At 38.8% G+C, this 19,180-nt stretch overlaps 1 protein-coding gene across 1 annotated transcript; it reads right to left on the minus strand.

The window, feature by feature from the left end:
• Positions 1-6,928: 6,928 nt before the first annotated feature.
• LOC106922572 (uncharacterized) lies at positions 6,929-18,304 on the minus strand. Its single transcript, XM_014995098.2, has 11 exons — positions 18,221-18,304; positions 18,016-18,130; positions 17,107-17,285; positions 16,363-16,543; positions 14,819-15,002; positions 14,515-14,612; positions 13,971-14,351; positions 12,627-12,800; positions 12,083-12,282; positions 8,596-8,819; positions 6,929-7,696 (listed from the first exon to the last, which is right to left on the minus strand). The coding sequence occupies exons 1-11, from the start codon at positions 18,302-18,304 to the stop codon at positions 7,093-7,095; spliced, it is 2,424 nt and encodes an 807-aa protein (XP_014850584.2). The 3' UTR covers positions 6,929-7,092.
• Positions 18,305-19,180: the final 876 nt, after the last annotated feature.

Consider the following 19,180-nt stretch of genomic DNA (forward strand, 5'->3'; position numbering starts at 1 on the left):
TTAAAACGTGCACAGGGCCGCAGCAAGCATTCCAGAGGCACGTGCAAAAGCCCCCACAGTGCCCACCCAACACTGAAATTAAAAATAACTTCTTCTTTTTTTCACTTATTTTAGGGATAGTAGTAGTTACAGCATTTGAGTGATGTAGATGTGAAATCCTCAATTACCAGCCCCCCCAAGCAGCATTGCTGGGATAATGGATAGATAGTTTCCCATTGAACCAAGATGTTTGTTTCTGACAGAAAATAAGTGAATTCTCAAAAAATATAACAATTTTGGACAAAATATGTGATTTTGATCCATACTTTTAAAACATCCTGTCATTTATCTGCATTTTGTTTTTACTGAGGTTATCTTTGGCTGATATTAAAAAACATAAGTGTAGCAAAAAATGTGGATAAATACCTTTTCATGGCTCTATTAAAACCCACTAGCTCTTTGGCTTTAAAAACGTCGCATTTGGTGACAACTCACCAAAATAAATCATGTTGTGGTGAGATACTTGGAAAATTATTTGACCTGGTAACAATTAGCCTGTTTGCACTTCACACCTGCTCTGTCTCCGTTAGGTCTAATTACACAAAAACAAACATAACACTTACCTGACAATAGAATTTAACAATTACTTAACGGCTTTAAACTTTTATCAAAATGCCTACTTTTGACAAACTCCCTCCACCTGACACCTGCATTCACATCCATTCTCATTGTACATAGAGGGATATACGGTGCACAGGTTCTGGTGTGTGTGTGTGTGTGTAAGTGAAATTCCTCTGCCAAAGAAAGTCCTCATTGACCCACCTTCAACAAACAAGCTGTGACAGTGTCCAGGAGAGAACCAACAGAGCCCCGATTCAGCTGCCTGCAACTGGATCCCTCCTCCTCACACAGAGCCCAGTTTATCGTCTCGTGGTCAGGAAGTAAGGGAGCCCACCACCTTGAAAGATCACTTCCCATCTACCTGTCTGAGCAACATCAGATGTCAGCTTTTGTTACCACAAATTTAAGTTCACAGACAGGAAAGGCAATGTCCTCAGAGCATGCGGAGGAGCCGAGATGAAGATCTCCAATCTGGAGAGTAAGGTTTCACGAGGTTGGTGTATCAAACTGGGACCTGAGACTGGCTTTGGTTTACTTCAAGGTTGCTGTGATGGAAATCCAGAAAGACATGAACTAGGAACCTTTAAAGGGTTCCTGCAGCTTAAGCTTTACTGTCAACAACCAAAACCATCAGTGCAGTTGTCACTCTTTCAGAATCCCCAGGAGCTCAACTCCAAGACCTTTTATTTCTCCTGTAAATATAAAGGTTCCTTACATTTTACTCAGGTATTTCTCAATATCATTTAGTAAGAGTCATTTCAAACATTTAACTCTTGAGTCGTATCAGTTTGAACAAAATGCATAAAGATACAGACTACTGCTTAAAATTACTTAGCTAAACTTTTTCATGTAATCATTTTCTAGAGACAGGTGTTTTTGCAGACAGAGCCATGCTGGTGGTCCAGAATAGAAAACATTTTTAGAGCTAATGCAGTGCTGACCAATGGAGGGTTATATTTTAAACAAGTATTTTGCAAATAAATCTTATTTTCCTTCCCTGCCTGCTGTTCAGAAAATTTTCCTGCAATCCAGTGTCAAAATCAGGTGTGTAAAATATCCATATAATTCTATTTCATTCACTGAATGATTGACATGTTATTACATATAGAACTTGGTAAGATTGAAAGCACTTGAAGTTCCTTAGTTCTATTTTTACAAGAAGTACCAAAAAATTGCATTTCACACACATCCTTCCCCGCCATTTTCCAGTGATGGAAACTCTGGTCAGATAAACACAGACCTCTGCTGTTGTACTCTTGTATCCTGGGAATTTGAGTGCAGGCAACCTCTGAGGAGGCACAGCTGGATCCAATAAGATCATGCCCTGGTGCTCCATTTACTCATTCCATACATTAGGACAGGAAATTTGCCCCAAGAAGTCAAGCCGTAAGCAGAAAATATTATCTGTTATCAAATTATAAAGCTAATATATTTATATTTTAAAATTAATGCATTTTTTTGGGGTTTACTTTTGAGTGCCCCTATATGAATGAACATGCTGAATTGTTGCTTTAAAAAAAAAACAACTAAAAATTAAAACCCTGTTCTTTCGTGAATCAAAAAAATGGCTCCCACAGTGCAAATAAAACTGGAGGAAGAAACACAAGATGAGCTTAGAATTGAGTTGTGTTGCCCTTTAAGATCAAAATGAGGGCGAGGGTTTATTAGGGTTAAAGACTGGACTTTGAAATTTATTTTTCCCCTGAGAGAAAACTGGACAAAGGAAAAGGCATCTGCCAGCAGCATCAAGAGGTCAAAGATTTTAGAAGGGATATAGAGGTGAAGCAGGTCAGGGAAGAACTGAGGAGCTGGAAGGGACATTTAGATGACTGAAGGAGTTTCCCTAAAGGCAGGTATGAAGGTGAAGGTGTGAGGAAAGCACATCAGCAGCAGAAGTGTGATCCACACCAACCCCCAGGTTGAAATATTTGGAAGATCGATGGATAATAAAAGTAATGACCAGGAGCAACTCGAAAACGAGAGAGTAATTAGTTTTTGAGCTAACGTTTTATTGTCTTCCTTCAAATAAACAGTTTGTTCATTGTCATGTTTGGGCTTTTTGCCACACAGCATCGCAAATTTGATTCAATTTCACTGCTGCCACCAACACTGTCACCACTACTGGCAGCATATTTGAGTGAAACAAGTGCCTTACAGGCTATACAAGCTGCAGATTTATGAATATAAGGGCTGGTCATTACGAGAGTGGAACATTTTGCAGACAGCAAGGGAGCAAAGTCCAACTGCAATAAATTATAAAGCTGCTCTGCGTTTGGGTAAATGTGTAAAAAGACAAATTTTGGCTAACACAAGAGCAATTTTCATCTTAATATGGTGATGTAAGTTGTATTGTGCAACCCCAAGTGATGAAAAAAAATCAATAAACCTGAGTTAAAAGAGGAAACAAACTGCTTTTTAGCAAAGGTTGCTGCTCTCTCTTCCCACAAAGTACACAAAAACAACGGTTCTTAAAGTTTTATTGAATCAATCAGAGATTAAATAGGGATACTGAACTCTTAAGAAGTGATACATTCCTGTTCCTGTCAATTTGTTTAGGGGACCCAGCTGCAGCACATATCATTTCACCATGTTTATGACTCTTCTATTATATTAGGGTTGCAACATATGGGTATTTGTATTTTATGGTCAGACATCTTATCTAAATCGTTTCACACCAAATTAATGCAAGAACGACTGATAATTACTGGATTTTGAAGACCCCTGGGCTCGTTTTCAATCAGCAGGACCTGAATTCAGATTTAATGTGATATGTCCATAGGAGAGAATGAGTTGCAGGCTATGGTAAGCCCCTGGTCATTTAAAAGTCTATTTATGGTTTGTGTACTTATTTTGCATCTTGAATGTAAGGCACGTTCTTCTAGGAGCCACCATTTAATGCCACTAAACATATTTACGTAAATAAGTCCACTTCATTTGCGGACCAAGTTAAATATTTTTGTTATATCTATGGTAATTTACTTTTTTCTGTATCCTACATGACCCTGTTAATTTAGATACTTTTTGTGTTGTGATCTCTAAATTTTATTCAGAAAACTGTACGTCACTGTACAAGGATTTTACTTCAACAGAATGGAAAACAATGCGCGAGGACAAAACCGTCTTAATCTGTCTGAAGGCCACATAGCCTTCAGACAGAAGAAAGACAGAGCTGCAGAAAGACGAGCGCGGCCGCCAAGTTGGACGTATTGTTGTGGTGACATTTGAGCAGAGGATCAAACTGCTGCTGAATAATCCATCTTGAAAAACCAGCTCTCTCTGCCGAATGTCAAACGGCAGCGGGATCCTTTGTTTGAGGAGTAGACAGCGAAACTTTCACTTCAACAACATCCGAATGTTTTGTTCTACAACGCAGAGAACGTGCCAGTTTACAACAACAGAGAAAAGTTTAACATTAGGAGTTAAGGAAATGGAAACGTTAAATGACTTCCTCCCTGATGGTTTTGTGTAGTAGCACATTGCCCCAACTTTAATGAAAACAAATTTTACGTAAGCCTGAACACATGATCCTAATTTTGAGTGGAAAAGGAGACTCCCACATTCATCCTCTGTCATGCTGTTTCACCTGCAGCTGCATTGCAGGCTTCAAATACAAGACGACGTGAACTTCCTGCCCTCCTCTCCGTGTTTACCACAACAGCTCAGATGTTCTCCGCTTTAATTTGTTCATTATTGTCTTAATCTGAACTGAGTCTGCCTAATTAGCATGCAACCAAGCCTGGCAAGAGTTTGGGGCTGGTAGCGTGTCTCAGGGGTAGTTGGGGAAAAAAAGATACCGAATTAAAACCTCTTTGGATTGAGCGGATAAAACAAATCCAGAGCCAACTTGTATGACACAAAGGGTTTGACGACCTTGCAGTTACCCCTCGATTCTTTGTTTTCTGTAAATGAAAGTACACCACATGAAAAGTTGGATGCTTTGTTTATCATTCACAAACATACACCGACTTGCCCACCCTTCTGAACTAAATTATCACGGAACGAGGTTTGTGTTATGAAGAACTTTAGTCTTCAATTTGGAAAGGGTGTAATTTAAAAGCTGCTGTCAAGAATACTTTCCTGTTTGAAAAAGTGTTAAAGTATGAACTTATCCTGACCGAAACGCAATGGTTTCCAGACAGTGGTCAAGCAACTTAGTTCAAAATGACTAAAGGGAAAATCAGGGGAAATTTAGAGTTGCAGCCACTATGTAAACAACTATCAAATAGTATTTCTTATTGTATGTATAACATAAGATGTTGTCATAAACATGGTTGTGGAATCCAATGTCTGTTTACCCATTTTAAAGTTACCTCCATCTGCAGATTAAACTTCTGTCAAGAATGATCTTCCTCACGCCAAAAGGATTTCTGCAAACTAACTAAAGATGTTGAAGCGCACCATTATTCATCCAAAAACTGAGTTTGTAAGGACACGAAAAAAAGAACCGGTTCAGCAAACAGACACTGACCTTTGAGTTGAGTGAGAATAAATTACATCCTCCTGCCCTGAAAACCTAAACAAAGTCTGGACAGTGAACCATTGTTCACTTTATTTGTTTTATTTTTGCCTTCAGTCAGAGTCAAGAAACTCAATTTCCAAGACCTTTTTTTTTTATTTTGCAGCTTGCTTCTAGCAAAGTATCAGTTACCTGAAAATGAAGTCCTGTGTATCAGCTGCAGCCTGCTCAGAAGAATTAGAAGCAGCTTTATTGGCTCAGGGTGTTTGCACAAACAAGGGATTTACCATGTAACAGGATAAATAATTCATTCTCTTTTCAAAGTTTTAAGGCATTTATTCACTAGTAGCACGGAAATTGCAGAAAACCAATGAACTGTGCATTTAACTTCATTGTTCCACAATAAACGGACAGACTGAACAACCTCAGGTGGCTGAACAGCGCACAGAAAATTCCTTCCAGATTGAGTCTTTGTGGTTGAAGGTCTTGTTCTTTGAAAAGTAGCTGAAAGAAGCTTGTGATGCTGCAGGATTTCTTTCAAGTACATTAGGAGACAGACAATGGGATCAGTGATGTGAGGTTCAGTTGTAACAGAGACGCACAACGCCCCAACCAAAAGAGTCTTTGAATTACAGGGCAGGTCCTGTTTACCAGCCTGTGCTTATCCAGGCTTAATGGTGTATCTCTTTCTTTAATTCAAATGTGGGTTCAGAGGCCTTAAAATAGTAAAAAGTTAGGGGGAAAAAATCTGTGTCGTGACAAATTTCCTAGGCTGAGAAATGTACAGCGTCTTGAATAAGGTTTTGGTGAAATACAACATGCAGTTTTCAAATGACGACTGTGAAGAACAGAGTATTGGTCTAAACCAAGCTACCTGAAGCCTCCTAGTAGAGGAATTGTTGATTTGTCCATTTTATTTTTACTCTGGTCATTTTGGTCAGACTGTAAAATTAGTTTGATCTGAAACATTTAAGTGGTTTTAAAAAGCTGAAAAAACAAACCGTTAAGGAGGCAGAAACTTTTTCATGGCACCTTGTGACATCCCAAACAGAAGCTCCGTCTAAAACAGCAAAGCGTGGATGCGATCTTCAGAAACGTCAGTCTCATTTATCTGTCATCCTTCTGGAGGCATCTTTATCAGGGCTCCACAGAAAGGAATTTGCTAAGACTGCAGATGAAATATGGACGGGTTGGTTTCGGCAGATTCACCGACGGCAGCCCTGAGAGGATGAGATAATTACCACCCTGACAAGCTTTGATCACAGGTACAGTTATTCTCAGAATGTCTGTGATGATGGAACAATGAGATGATGGCCTTGAGATTCACATAAATTCTCCCCAGTTCTGTCTTTTTTTCTCCGTCGCCCTCTGAATAGAAGCTCTGTCTAGCACGTGAAAAGACAAGAAGAAGTAAATGAGGGTTGGTGATGTGCCACGGCTTTGCCGTCTGTACCAATCTTCTGATATGGAGGAGTGAAGATCGGCATGTGTTGACGACTGCTGTAAAGTTCTGAGGTGGAAATGCTGCGGGTAAGTCATCCACTCGTAAATATTGTGGGTGGAATGATTCATAGCGGTTTCTTTTTGGTGAAGAGGTAGCAAATTATTCAATAAAAAACGACAGAGGGATCGGTGAGCCCCGCGATGAAGTCGGTTTTAGAAGAGGTGGGTGTTGAGTCGCAAGGGGGCATGCTGCTGGGAAGGTGAAGGTGCAGATGTAACCTCGCTGCACAGAAGAAAGGTTCAGTTCATTGAAACGTCTTTGAAAATGCCTCCACACCGCAGCGCGGCTCAAAAGCAAACAGACCTCCTACACTACCTGCCTGCACTAAACCGAGAGGCAGCGTTTCTTCGGAAGGCCACCCACTTAAAGGAAGGAACAGACATTTGTGTGAGTGTATGTGTTTGATGATAAAACAAATTAAATGAGTCAGCTTGTTCATCTGTCATCAAACAGTGAACACCAGGGATCAAGGCTGTTTAATCTGCACAACTTTTTGGTGTTTTCCAACCTCACTCAGTCGCTCTTGCAGGTTTTATTTGCATTTTATCTGCTCCTGTATCCTGCTCATCAATCCTTCACTCATGGCGTTCTCATCAAGGCTAAGATGTGTCAGGGATACCTGAGTTCTGCAGAGCAGCGCCCCCATGATGTCATTTCCTCCCACATCGCTGATGCCGTTCCTGTCGAGGTCCACCTGCCGCAGACTCGTGTTCTCTTTCAACATGTCTGCCAGCAGCCTGACTCCGGGGTCCCCCAGATTGTTCTCATCTAAGATGATCTGAGTCAGAGAGTTGTTGCCTTTCAGGCTGTCGAAAAGTTCCTTCCACGCAGACAGATCCGCGCTACGCGTTTGTGCCAGCCCCAAGTACTGCAGCTGTGAGTGGGATCTCATGTACGATGCTAAAACCTTGACCCCGTCGCTGCCGAGGCCATTTCCACCAATATCCAGTTCCAGAAGCGTAAAAGCCCTAAAAGAGCTCCACCCGGTGGGGAGCTGCAGCAGCGCATTTTGCTCTAATGGGAAAAGCAGTGTCTGGTAGACGGCTGCGGCAGCTGCTGCAGTTTGATCCTGCAGCTCCGCTATGCCACTCAAGAGGGTCAGCACTCCGTGGTCACGCAGTTTGTTCCCAAACAAGCTGCAAAAATAAAGAAGAAGCAATGTAGGAGTAGATGCAGAAAAATGTATGTTCCTATGTTTATCTATTTCCAAATTTTGTTACAAATAATAATACAATTGCAGTAAACTTCAAATATTTGAGTGGTTAATTTCTTTTTTGTTTTACTTTAATTTTTTTTAAATCAAAAGTAGTTTTGATAATTATTTTTAGTTTATATGTCGAAACATTTGCTTTGAGCACGGACGTTTTGCTTTTAACTCAGTTTTAGACCTGACAGTTTTCATAAAAAATGTTTTGTGACTGCTAAGTCTGCCCTCTCTGGCGTCTGAGTCATGTGAATGTGAAAAGAATGAAAAACTCCAGGGACTAGTCGTGTCAACAAATTAGCTCATATCCAAGTTTAAATAAGACGGTTAGTCACGTTGTTGCCATCAGTGTCACAAAGACACTGAGAGCTGACAACTTGAGGATGGCTCACTCCAGTCCGGCATCAAGATTTTTTCCATTTCTTCTTTAAAGATGTAACATTTGAAAAAACAGAGATATCTGGGCACTGGGAAGCAAAGTATGCATTGCTAAAGAGTGGTTCAATGTAAATGTAAAGCACTTTTTGTTGAGTCAGTATAAATTCACATAAAGCTGTAGCAAGACTGTTTATTGTGGAAAAAGGACATAACTCAGAAAGTTATAGAGGTGAGTTTATAGAGGGGAATCTCTGTTCATATAAAAAAAAAAAGAAAGTTAGCCAGTAGAAATGCTTGCCCTGTCTCTTTAATTTATATAACCGTCTTTTTTTGTCAGGGTAAGCCATTTTAAATAATCTCATGACTGCATGACATGTTGTGATTTTTAGATAATTCATTTCTACGCCAGATTTTAATCCGATATAATACAAGTGGGTGGAACCATGGACTTACTGTAAGCGTTGGACCTGCGGCTTTACTCTCAGGACGTCCAGCAGGATGTGAGCGCCGTAGGGGCCGATGAGGTTCAGGTTGAGATTGAGCAACGTGACTTCAGACGGACTGTTCTTCAGAACCCCCGCGAGACTGAACAAAAGGTCATCTGTCAGTTCGGTGTTCCTCAGAACCAGCTGCTCAACCTCATCAGATGTGCTCAACACCGTCATCATGGCATCAAGCTGTGTTCACAACACAGGAAAAAAATTTATTAGATTATTGAGGCAAGATGTTGTGTTCTAAAGTCATTTAGCTTTTTCGTAAGATAACGGCACACTGCAAAAAAATAAAAATAAAATCTTTTAAAGTATTTTTGATTTAGTTTCTAGTGGAAATATATTAGTACACATGAAATAAGACAGAACTACCTTACAAGTAGCTTTTCAGCAGGAAATATAAGTTTGTATATTATTATTTCAAGTACACCAACATATCTGCACTAGAAACTAGACCGAAGTGCAGCGTAGAAAACTTATTTAGCTTCACAAGTTGAAAAATATCAGAAAGTCAAACAAGACAAAACTCGGTAACACTTTATTTGAATACATTATTTATTTATCTATTTTGCTTCCTGCAGGAAATTATGTCGAATGAAAGAGAACAATGGAAGACATGTTAGAGAAAGAAATTTCTCAAAGTTCACTGCAAAGTGGATTATCTTCTCCTTCTTATGTATATAAATTTGTGTATTGTATGCAAACAAACAAAGAATAAGATGTTAACTGTTTATGCACAAGGAAGCAGCACAGCTCCAAAGCATCTTGAGCCGAGAGATGAGGAAGGCAGATGTTGGAGGTTTAAATACAGAGATGAGAAGAGGGTCCAGGGGAGACATATGGTCTGGCTGTCGGCCACGTCTGCCTGGCCACTTTGCGAGAGCGTGAGGAATTCTCCAGGCACTGCTGAAGATTTTTCATCCTGATCTATGTGACATCCTGATCTGTTCACCTTAGATAAAGTTCAAGGGCCATTTGCTGCAACTGTTATATTTTGCAGCAAAAGCAGCTGCAGATGGACATTATCAATTAGAGTAGCCTGGATTTATAGAGAATTTATGAGATCTTAGAAGTAATTTTGACACCTTTGTGAAAATGGTAAGACTATTAGTTTTCAGTTTGCTATTTCCTAGAATAAGGTGGAAAGGATTAAACTTAAAGTGATGCTAAAATGTCCAAGCACTTCATTCATATCCATCATTGTATATGTTTCATTTTATGCAAAATAATGTGCTGGGAATGGTTCATATTTTTGTGGTTTATAATAAGACTGAATAGAGCAATATAAAACAAATTTACTGAATGACACAGTCGCTAGCTCTTTGAATTTTTTGCTAATGCAGTTTTGTGTCAGTTGGTTCATTTGTCCCTTCTGAATTCATGTCTGAGCAAAGGATAACAGTCAAATAGTTTATGTCTGCAAGTATGCTCTCAGCATGTTTGACCTAAAGCTGGAATCGACTCCTGAAGGAGATTTAACTGATACTGATTGGTTCCTGTATCCCCATAAACCCCAGCAGCACCGAGGGGAACAAACTTCCAGAAAACTGCTAAGCAGCTGAAACACAGAGTTCCTTTAAATCAATGCTAAAAATGTATCTGTTTAAAGTTGCTTTTGACCCATTTAACTGGAACATTGAAACATATTTGATGTGTATTGATGTTTTTAATGAGGACACTTGGTACAATGCATTGTTTGTTACTGCATGATATGTCCAGGACTTTTTGGAAAAACAATTAAGTAAGCAAATGAAGAAAATGTTTTTTATAGATGCTAGCGAAAAAGTATTAGTCTCCAGTGAAATATGAGTCCACCATGTCCACCGTCCATAAGCATCATGTCCTGTAAATATGATGTTTAACCATCCCTGATTTACAAACTATTTTCTTATTGGAATCCTTTTAATAAGCAACTCATGCATCAACAAAGTTACGATGGTGCAAACTTTATGTTCAGCAATAAAACAGAACGGCACTAAAGCAAAGTAATTTATTACGACTTATAAGAAACATGTTTACAAAGCTCCACGTTGCACAGGCCTGGAGTTACGCTCTGAAGACTTTTGTTTGTTTCTCTGAGATTTCCATCTCACAAAAACACATAATGTTTATAAAAATTTTACCGATTCCACTTATGTCACTTATTTGCTTTTTTATGATTCACTTATTTGCTTCTCTTTCTTTTTATTACCCACCACTTTTCAAAAATACTCTTTCAAACTTCTGAAGAAGCAAAGTTTTCATTTTATTTCTATGTTTTCTTTCCCTTCTTCCCCATCTGAGCTTCACTCTTCAACCACTTCTTGCTGATAATGTACCAGTTTAACATTGATGGATGCAAACAGAAACCTTGATGTAAGAAACATGAGGGTATTAACTAAAGCATATTCCATGGTAATGCAATCATTTTTAATTATTGAACCTTGGTGCTGCTGCGCATTACAGGAACCCATATGTGATGAGGAGGTGTAAGCATTCGTCTTGATGATTAAGTCAAAGGTGCAATTAGAATAAATGAGCGAGCCCGATCAATGGGATGACCTTTAGATGTGAGTGGCTGCCCTGATTTATCTACAGAACAGCAATCGATCACATCATCAAGACTCAACTAAACGAGCTTGTAAGAGGTTTTAAGAGATGTTGATGCTCATCAGCCAGAGAAAACCATCTTCATAAAGACACAGCGAATCAGCTCAGAAAATTCAAGACCGCCGTTTATCCTCACCAGAAAGCGTCAACAAAAATCACTACAGATAAAAGTCAATGATAAAAGTTAATGAGTCTACAAGGAAAATCTAATTTTAAAATAATTGATTACAAGTCTGTATGCACAAAAGAACATTTTGTTATATGTTGGGGCAGATGTGGAAGAAGTGTTATTAAACAGACAAGCAGGAATCATTAATGTTTTAGAAAGAATGTACTTCCTGGTTCTGACAACATTAGAACCATCAATAAAACACGGTGGTGGTACGATCATGGATTTAGAAAATTCTGATGAGCATCGACTTGAATTGCTTTCCACAGACGATAAGAAAACACATTTTGATTCATTTGGGAATCCAGGAGAAGCCAAAGTCTAGTTCAGAACAATAAATCACAAAAAATGTTGCTAAATAATAAATGTTGTTCTTGACGGATATAAAGCCAGCAGTTAGGGGAAGAAACCTATAAGAAATACTTTACAGGTGAAGGGAAATCTGGATTTCATGCATCAGGGAAATATGTAGGTGCAAATGACATCAGAACACTAAAAAACTAAATGTGTTTTAGTTTGGAGGGCTGTTGTTCTAACTGCATTTCACAATCTAAAAAACAATGCACATGCCTGCATGCAGTAATTCCAAAATGTGGTCATCTGGCACAGCCAGTGCTTGTAATTTTAAGGCAGCAGTGCTTCTGGCAGAAACACAGGTTCTCTCCACAGTGGATCTGTGTTGGACACACACCTGTGCCTGCAGGTCTTGTTCTTGAACAGGCTCCTGTTTGGCAGCATCCTGGCCTGCAGTGTCCTCCTCCTCCTCCTCCTCCGCTAGCTCTCCATCAGGCTGCAGTACTGTGTCACTTTCCGCACTCAGCTCCACATCGGAGTTCTGAGCTTTGGGGCATGATGACGACAGCCTCTTCTGAAGCCGGCACCTCTCTAGGACTTAAAGAGAGAATCGAGCAACTAATGGGTGATAAAACCGCGTGAAAGGAACACAAGATTTACATACGAGAGTCAAACTAATAATGTTCAGTTTGTGCATCCATTAAGCAAAAGATAAAAGTGAAACAGTTTAGATTTATAGATGTGGGAATATGTATGTCTGTGTAGGCAACATCTGTATAATCTCTCCCACACATCATCAATCTTCCTTCAAGCAGACGCTGCTCAGCGTGCTTCTTGCAAATTCAGTCATTTTTTTCCCCCCAAATTGTGTTACGTAAATGAGTTACAGCCCTCCAGAGGGACTCATTTTAATTCTGCTGTTATGTATAGTCTGTACTCACTGTTTGCCTTGAACCAGTGTTTGCTTGGGCTCTGGTTCAATTCAGCACTCATTTCCACACATTCTTTGTAGAAGTCCTTCAGTCTTCCTCCATCGCTGGTTTTCCCATCTGACTTGAGGTCTCTCTGCTCCTTCCTGTTCTGCTTTGTCAGTCCCTCCTCACCCTGCAATGACTCTTTTAAAAAGAAATGCTCTTCTTCTTTTACTGTAAAACCATTAAAGAGAAATAACACATGCACAAATCTTGTTGGGTTGAGTTACACTTCCTGTCCAGGGGTTACACTGTAAAACTAGTCTATGCATTTGTTGCTTTAAGGCTGGACGACTGTGATTCTTTACTGTCAGGAAGTCCACCAAATGCATTTGGATTAAAAGTTTTTGGCTGATCCAAAAACCTTTCTGGAAGAGTTTTGACGATAATAAAAAAGAAAGATAATATTTCTCCTACTTTAGCTGTTTTGTAAATCCCTCAATAATCAAGATACATTAGAGATTTTCCATATTTTCCTAACAGAGCACTTTGGACTGACTGCAGGAATTAAAACTTTACTTTTTGAACAAGTTTATAGTTCAGCAGCATCTGGAAAACCATTTTTTCCAGGCAAGAGATGATGAGCATTGTCTGACCTGTGTCATCCCACAAGTGAATCGTTCATTTTGGATTGCTTCTCATCCAAAACAATGAGCTCAATAATTCTGCCCAAGAACAATGTCATGAAGAAAGAGTGGTGTCATCGCATCATATTAGGTAAAAATGTAATAATTATCTGAGGATTTTAAAGTGTGATGGAGCTCTGATCAGGATGACAGATGAAGCATTAAATTTTTGGATGTGTGGTGAGAACATTTTCAACACTAAACCCAATGAGAACATGTGGTCAGTTCTTTGAAAGAACAAATTTGATCAACTTCACAAGTTTATACCAATTATGTCAGACTGAATTGAACAATTTAAAAAGAAATACTTTGATCAATTTGGGTCACAGGTCAAGTACAAAATCGCAAAGTGTAAGTCAGTCATATCCCAAAATCCATAACATTTTAATTTTAAGCCCAAAACATTTAATTTGGACAAATTATAGATTTATAATGAATAAATAAAATGAACGTTTGCCAAGATGACCGGCTAGCAGCAATGAACTCTTTAAAAAAAAAACATAAAGTCAGCACTTTTACGTTCACATTTGGTTTTAGCAAACTGATTTTTGTGCTTCTATAACTGATGTAAACTAAATGTTGAGGTCAAAAATACAAACACTAGTTTCACTGCCAAGGTGTTTGGCTCTGACACCTTTTTCATTCTGCTTCACAGTAATGAAACCAACAGGAATGACCCAGCGCTCACCAACGGTTTTACTTGTCTTGCTTGATGGCAGCTGTTCTGTCTGCGGCTTAGTGGCTTTCCCCATTGTTTTTGAGTGGTTGGGTTTCTGTCCTGTCTGCTCTTCAGATTGTTCAGAGCCAGTTGATCTCTCTGAGCCCTTGCCGCCTTGCTCATCTTCCCCTCTGCTTTTCCCACCTGTCTTTCCTTTGCTCTCTTTCTGATCGGTTTGACCCTTGCGTTTTTTCCTCCTGAATTTTTCTTTCATCCCAGAAAAAACAGCCTCTTCGCTGTCAGTGGATCCTCCGCTGCGTTCCTTGACGTGTTTTCTAGTTCTCCTCACCGATATCTTCTCAGGTTTGGCTGGGATAAAAAGAGGGGATGATGGACACGACTCGATGGTGCCTTTATGGGAGACAAAATGAAAAAAAAATAAGTCTTTGTGGTAGATTTTTTTTATTTAGACTAGTCCTCTGAAACCCAGGAGTGGGCGCAATGTCAAAAAATATTGATGAATAAGCTTTGGGAAGTAATAGAAAATGGAGACACTCATTTCCAGGCTTTGTACCATTGCCAGTGTTCTGCTCGAGAGGGAGAATTAAGTTTTCCTTTGTGCCGTTGTTCAGCTGTTGGCAGGAGCTGTATTTGTTTCGGAGACTAGTGCATCTGAAAAAGATGAAAAATGTGCTTTCATCATAAGTCATATTTCCTCCCCTGTGCCACCATCATCACTACCATCGCTTTTTTTAAGCAGTCTTTCTCTTTTGTTCCCAAATGTCTAGAGTTGGATTTGCCCACTTTGTTTTCACTGGTACTAATTTTAAATTTCTGCCAACATATGGCTGAACCTTGACTGTAGGATGAAACCTGACCTGTAGCAGGGGGTCCCACCAGCCAGCCAGCTCAGTCTGAAGTAGCTTTTCCTGCCCTGCTGAAAGCCGGGAGCGTAGCGGTACTCACAGCAGGAGCTGATCCGAGCCACCACGATGCCGTTGACAAACAAGCTGGCGCTGAAGGGGAAACCTCTGTGCCTCTGAGACACAAACTGAAACTGCTCTGAAAAATAAAAGTGGACCAAATGTAAGACTTAAAGTAATATTTCAACCTTTGGTTAAAACTGAAGGTCTCCCAATTCCATCAATACAGGAGCAGCTATATTCTTTACTCTGTAGATTCAAGGTATTTACTGGGTTTATTTCAATATTTCAGTAGGCGTATATCAAAGTTCTGTCACATCAGACTAAGTCAATCGAATGGCATCTAGGATTGTTAGAAATATTCAAACATTGCAGCAAATTTGTAGAATCCATTTCCCTGTCATGATTTCGGACTGGTCTCTGGTTGCTCAGCATCAATGTTTTTCCTGCTGCTTTCCCTGACTTCCTTCTGTTTGCTCAGTATTAAAGGCCATCCCAGTATTGTATTGCAGTATATCATCTGCTTCTTGTATGTTCTCCTCCTCTCTCCTCTTCATTGCTAAATAGGATGCCAGGACGTCTGTTTGACAGCATTGCATGTGTCCAGTTTGCATTTTCTCTGCAGTCTGAAAAACTCAGTTTCTTTCAGTCCCCCAGAATTAACCTATTTTTTGCAATTTGGATGTCTTCTTAACAAATGTGAACCTTACTACCCGGGAATGAAACACATGCCGATTTCTATGTAAGAAACCTGGGCACAGCGCTTTTTATTGAGCTGTTGTGAAAATTATAGATTACTCAACAGGTGCCGCAGCTTCAGATACTCTTAAAACCAGTCTGCAGCGATGCACCTCCACAAACACTTAGTGAAAGCTCAAAACACTCAAGGAACTCTCACAATCCCTCCCGCTTAATGGAGAGTGGATTACGATCTTTATGCTCCCCAGAACGCTTTCCTGAGGCCCTGCAGAGATCAACCTCCACACTCTGGTGGATTTTAATCCTGTGGTCCGGTCTTAGTCTGGTGTTAAGGAAACTTACAGCCAAATCATGTGGACACAATCGAAAACACTAACTCTATGCTGGCATCTTTATGTCTTGTTAAGTAAAGTAGACTTTGATGGAAACACCTGAGACTGGTAGAATGAGAAACAACTGAGCGAAAGTTACCAAAGTTAGTGGAAAAAACCAAAAGTAACAGCAAATTTAAAAAGAGTATCTAAATAGCTGTAAGCACAAAAGGTTTTATAACAGATAACTGATGAGTAATTTGAATGGTGGCATGTTAGAAAGGAGGAAATAAAGAATAAAGCAGAATCATACAAATGATGCAGAGAACCAATGATCTTTCTAAGCAAACCCATACTAGTCAAACCTTAGCAGTTATTCAGGGAAAATCTGGACTTGTAACATATTGCATTAGCTTTTGAATCTGTTTCATCTTAAATAATTAACAACAGTTTCAATTTATCCAAAATTACAAGAGATTTGTATATTACCTCCTGCGCCAACAAGGCCCTTAAAGACACAGAGATTTTCTCCTCCATTGACTTGCTGAAGCACCTTCAGCTCATCCTTGGTGGACTTTGAGAGTGACCGTCGCTGACTTGGTCCTAGGTAGGTCATAGTCACTGTCACGTTGGACTTCTTTGCCTCCTTTTGGGCCTTTAGGTTGCTCTGCTATAAAGAAAGATAATTCATATACTTGCATATGTGCTGTAAGTGAAGATGTTGTTCTCAAAGTTGATATGTTAAAAGCAGAACAAATGAGTTAAAACACTATGCTTTGACAGATAAGGGTTGTATCAGCTCCAAAAGATCACCAATGCATCATTAGGCATTAGGTCATGATAACTGTTTTATTGTGGAGTTCACTGAAATACAATGAACTCAGTCTGAGCTGTAGCAGTCTTAAATGTTGATACACAGCAGGATGGAGCCATGCTTTTATGTTATCAGCATCAAAATCTGACCTAGCAATCAGATTATCACTGCTAAATTCAAGAATCACCGGACCAGGCTACATTTTTTTAAAACCTTCTCTGTCACCAAAGAAATAGCTGTGTGTATAAATCACAACAGATCAGCAGTTTCTAATAAAAGTTTAGTCCATCTGGAATTTAAAGATACATAAATCATCTAATTTACTGTACGATCAATGGAAGAGATATAAAGTGACTGGTTAGTACATAACAGTATATATAAATCTTTTTCAGCATGAATCTGATAAACAGTCACTTCACCTGTTTTTCTGTGTGAACTCTTGTTCTCTGTGAAGTAACTGATGAGAAGGATCCTCTCCGTTTGTCATACAGATAAGGGCAGGACTGACTCAGAGCTCTGCTGAGTGAGTTCAGGCTTGGAGCTTTTTTTGAGATGGCTGGAAGATAAAGGTCACCTCTTGTCGACTTTCTGGTATCAGCTGTGGGATCCTTCAGCTAAATCCAGCATACACAAACAAATAAAGAGAGCTTTTTTAAAAGTTTGCAAAGGTCTGATGACTATCGCCTTGATTGTGCACAGAACCGCTAAAGTTTCTGAATAAGAAATCTTTCAGCACTGTCAAACCTCTCTTCATGCCTTTATATCTGTTTCATGTTAACTGGATTCTTCAATAATGTTTTTCCTCAATATGTCAGGAAAAGTGCATTTTATTGTAGCTAACCAGCCTTTACAGCTGTTTGTTCATTTCTTTTTAACCTTATGGGCGTCCTGTACTCTGGCGCCTCTCAAAGGTAATGGATGGTACTGCAGAAATTACATTAAAATGAAGAAGGGCATTGCTTTTGTTTTTAAATACAGCCTAAATCGATATTGCCCTTAAAAACACAAGAAGCATTTGTATGTAAGCAATAAAAAGGAAATTAAAGTAAAACAAAGTGCTATTTTGATTACAGGACAGCATTTTTTCTGTTTCCCAGATTATATTCATTGAATGATAAAACATTACATTATTAGTCAGGATCATTAAAATGTTGCAAAAAAAGAAAACACTGACGTGGCTCTAGACTTTTGCATAACACGTTTAGCTGTTGCTTGGCATGCATGTTGTTTCTTCTTCATTACTCAGTTTTAAACTTGAAAAGAAAATATAACTTTCAGTGTAAAAATGTCTGTAACTTATAACTTATTTATAACTGCATAAGTGTTACTTACCTTGTAGATTTCCACAGTATCAGGGTTCTCGAGCAGCAGCAGTTTGCTCTTTGCCCTGATCAGACTTGCAATGGAGTGAATCATCTTAGCATCTCTTGGCTTTCCTGGGATCTGCACATACAAATCACGGTGGAGGATGAATTGAAATATCTTCCTAACTATGACGATGAAATGTTCAGAAACATGCTAATGAAGACTCACAGGAGTGTCTCTATGTCCTCCAGGAACTTCCCTGTAGTACGGATCCTGAAGAAGAGACTGGCTGTTCCTCCGAGTTCTTCTCATTGACTTGTTCTGATTTGTCTCCATCACAAACCGAGTCTGAGACCGATGCATATGAATATTTATATTTTATAGAACACTAAAATTATTTGTCAATACCGACATCCTGGAGAGTTTTGAAAGGTTCTCTCCTAATATCTGAATCAGATGTGAAATTTACATATGAGAAAGACACAAAGTAGTCAACAAATACATTCTAATATCATAATAAAGTCTGAAAAAGCTATTTGTAAATGATGAATGAATTTATTATGGGGGAAAAAAGCTCCTTAAAGAGATGATATAGATGATCTATGATGCTTTAAAACCGTTTAGTGGCTCAATTAAAATAAAACGCTTGTTGTCAGTTACCGCAAATGATAATCTGCAGTTATTCGATGGTTTGCAGCATCTAAAATGTAAAAGCTGAAGAAATTTGTGATAAGGCAAATACTTTTTCACAGCAATATGTTTACCTATTATCTGGATAGGAATACATTCAAGTTTTGCTTTGTCAGATAAGGAAGGAAATTTTTAGATAAAATATTTCACACTCAAAATTATTACTCAAAATTATTACAAAAATCTTAACTAGACTTCAAAATGGCTGCATGTGCTGGGAAATCAATAAAAAACATTAAGAAAAAATTTTAAAGAAATAAATTAACTGACTAAAAACAAATAAATTGTTGTAAATTAGAGCTACAAAAACATTAAAATGTTAAATTTTGATTATTGCATAGAAATAAAAACATACTTATTGGTTAGGTAGTTATTTATTTATCTGACAGGATAAAATTATGCTTTCTCATTTATATTTGTGAAACTTTTTTGTTTTTTTTGAGTTACCATGCTGATTTGTACAGATGTCGCCTATGACGAAGTGATTATCTGGTATCT

The sequence above is a fragment of the Poecilia mexicana genome, unplaced genomic scaffold (genome assembly GCF_051168715.1).
Source record: "Poecilia mexicana isolate PSO_F unplaced genomic scaffold, ASM5116871v1 scaffold_9, whole genome shotgun sequence".
Taxonomy (NCBI): Eukaryota; Metazoa; Chordata; class Actinopteri; order Cyprinodontiformes; family Poeciliidae; genus Poecilia; species Poecilia mexicana.

Coding starts and splice junctions, on each gene's coding strand:
- LOC106922572 (XM_014995098.2), bottom strand. CDS start 18,304: ATGAGAAGAACTCGGAGGAACAGCCAGTCTCTTCTTCAGGATCCGTAC. Junction 12,283..12,626: donor ACACTGGTTCAAGGCAAACA/GTGAGTACAGAC, acceptor TCTCTCTTTAAG/TCCTAGAGAGGTGCCGGCTT. Junction 8,820..12,082: donor AACAAGACCTGCAGGCACAG/GTGTGTGTCCAA, acceptor TTGTGAACACAG/CTTGATGCCATGATGACGGT.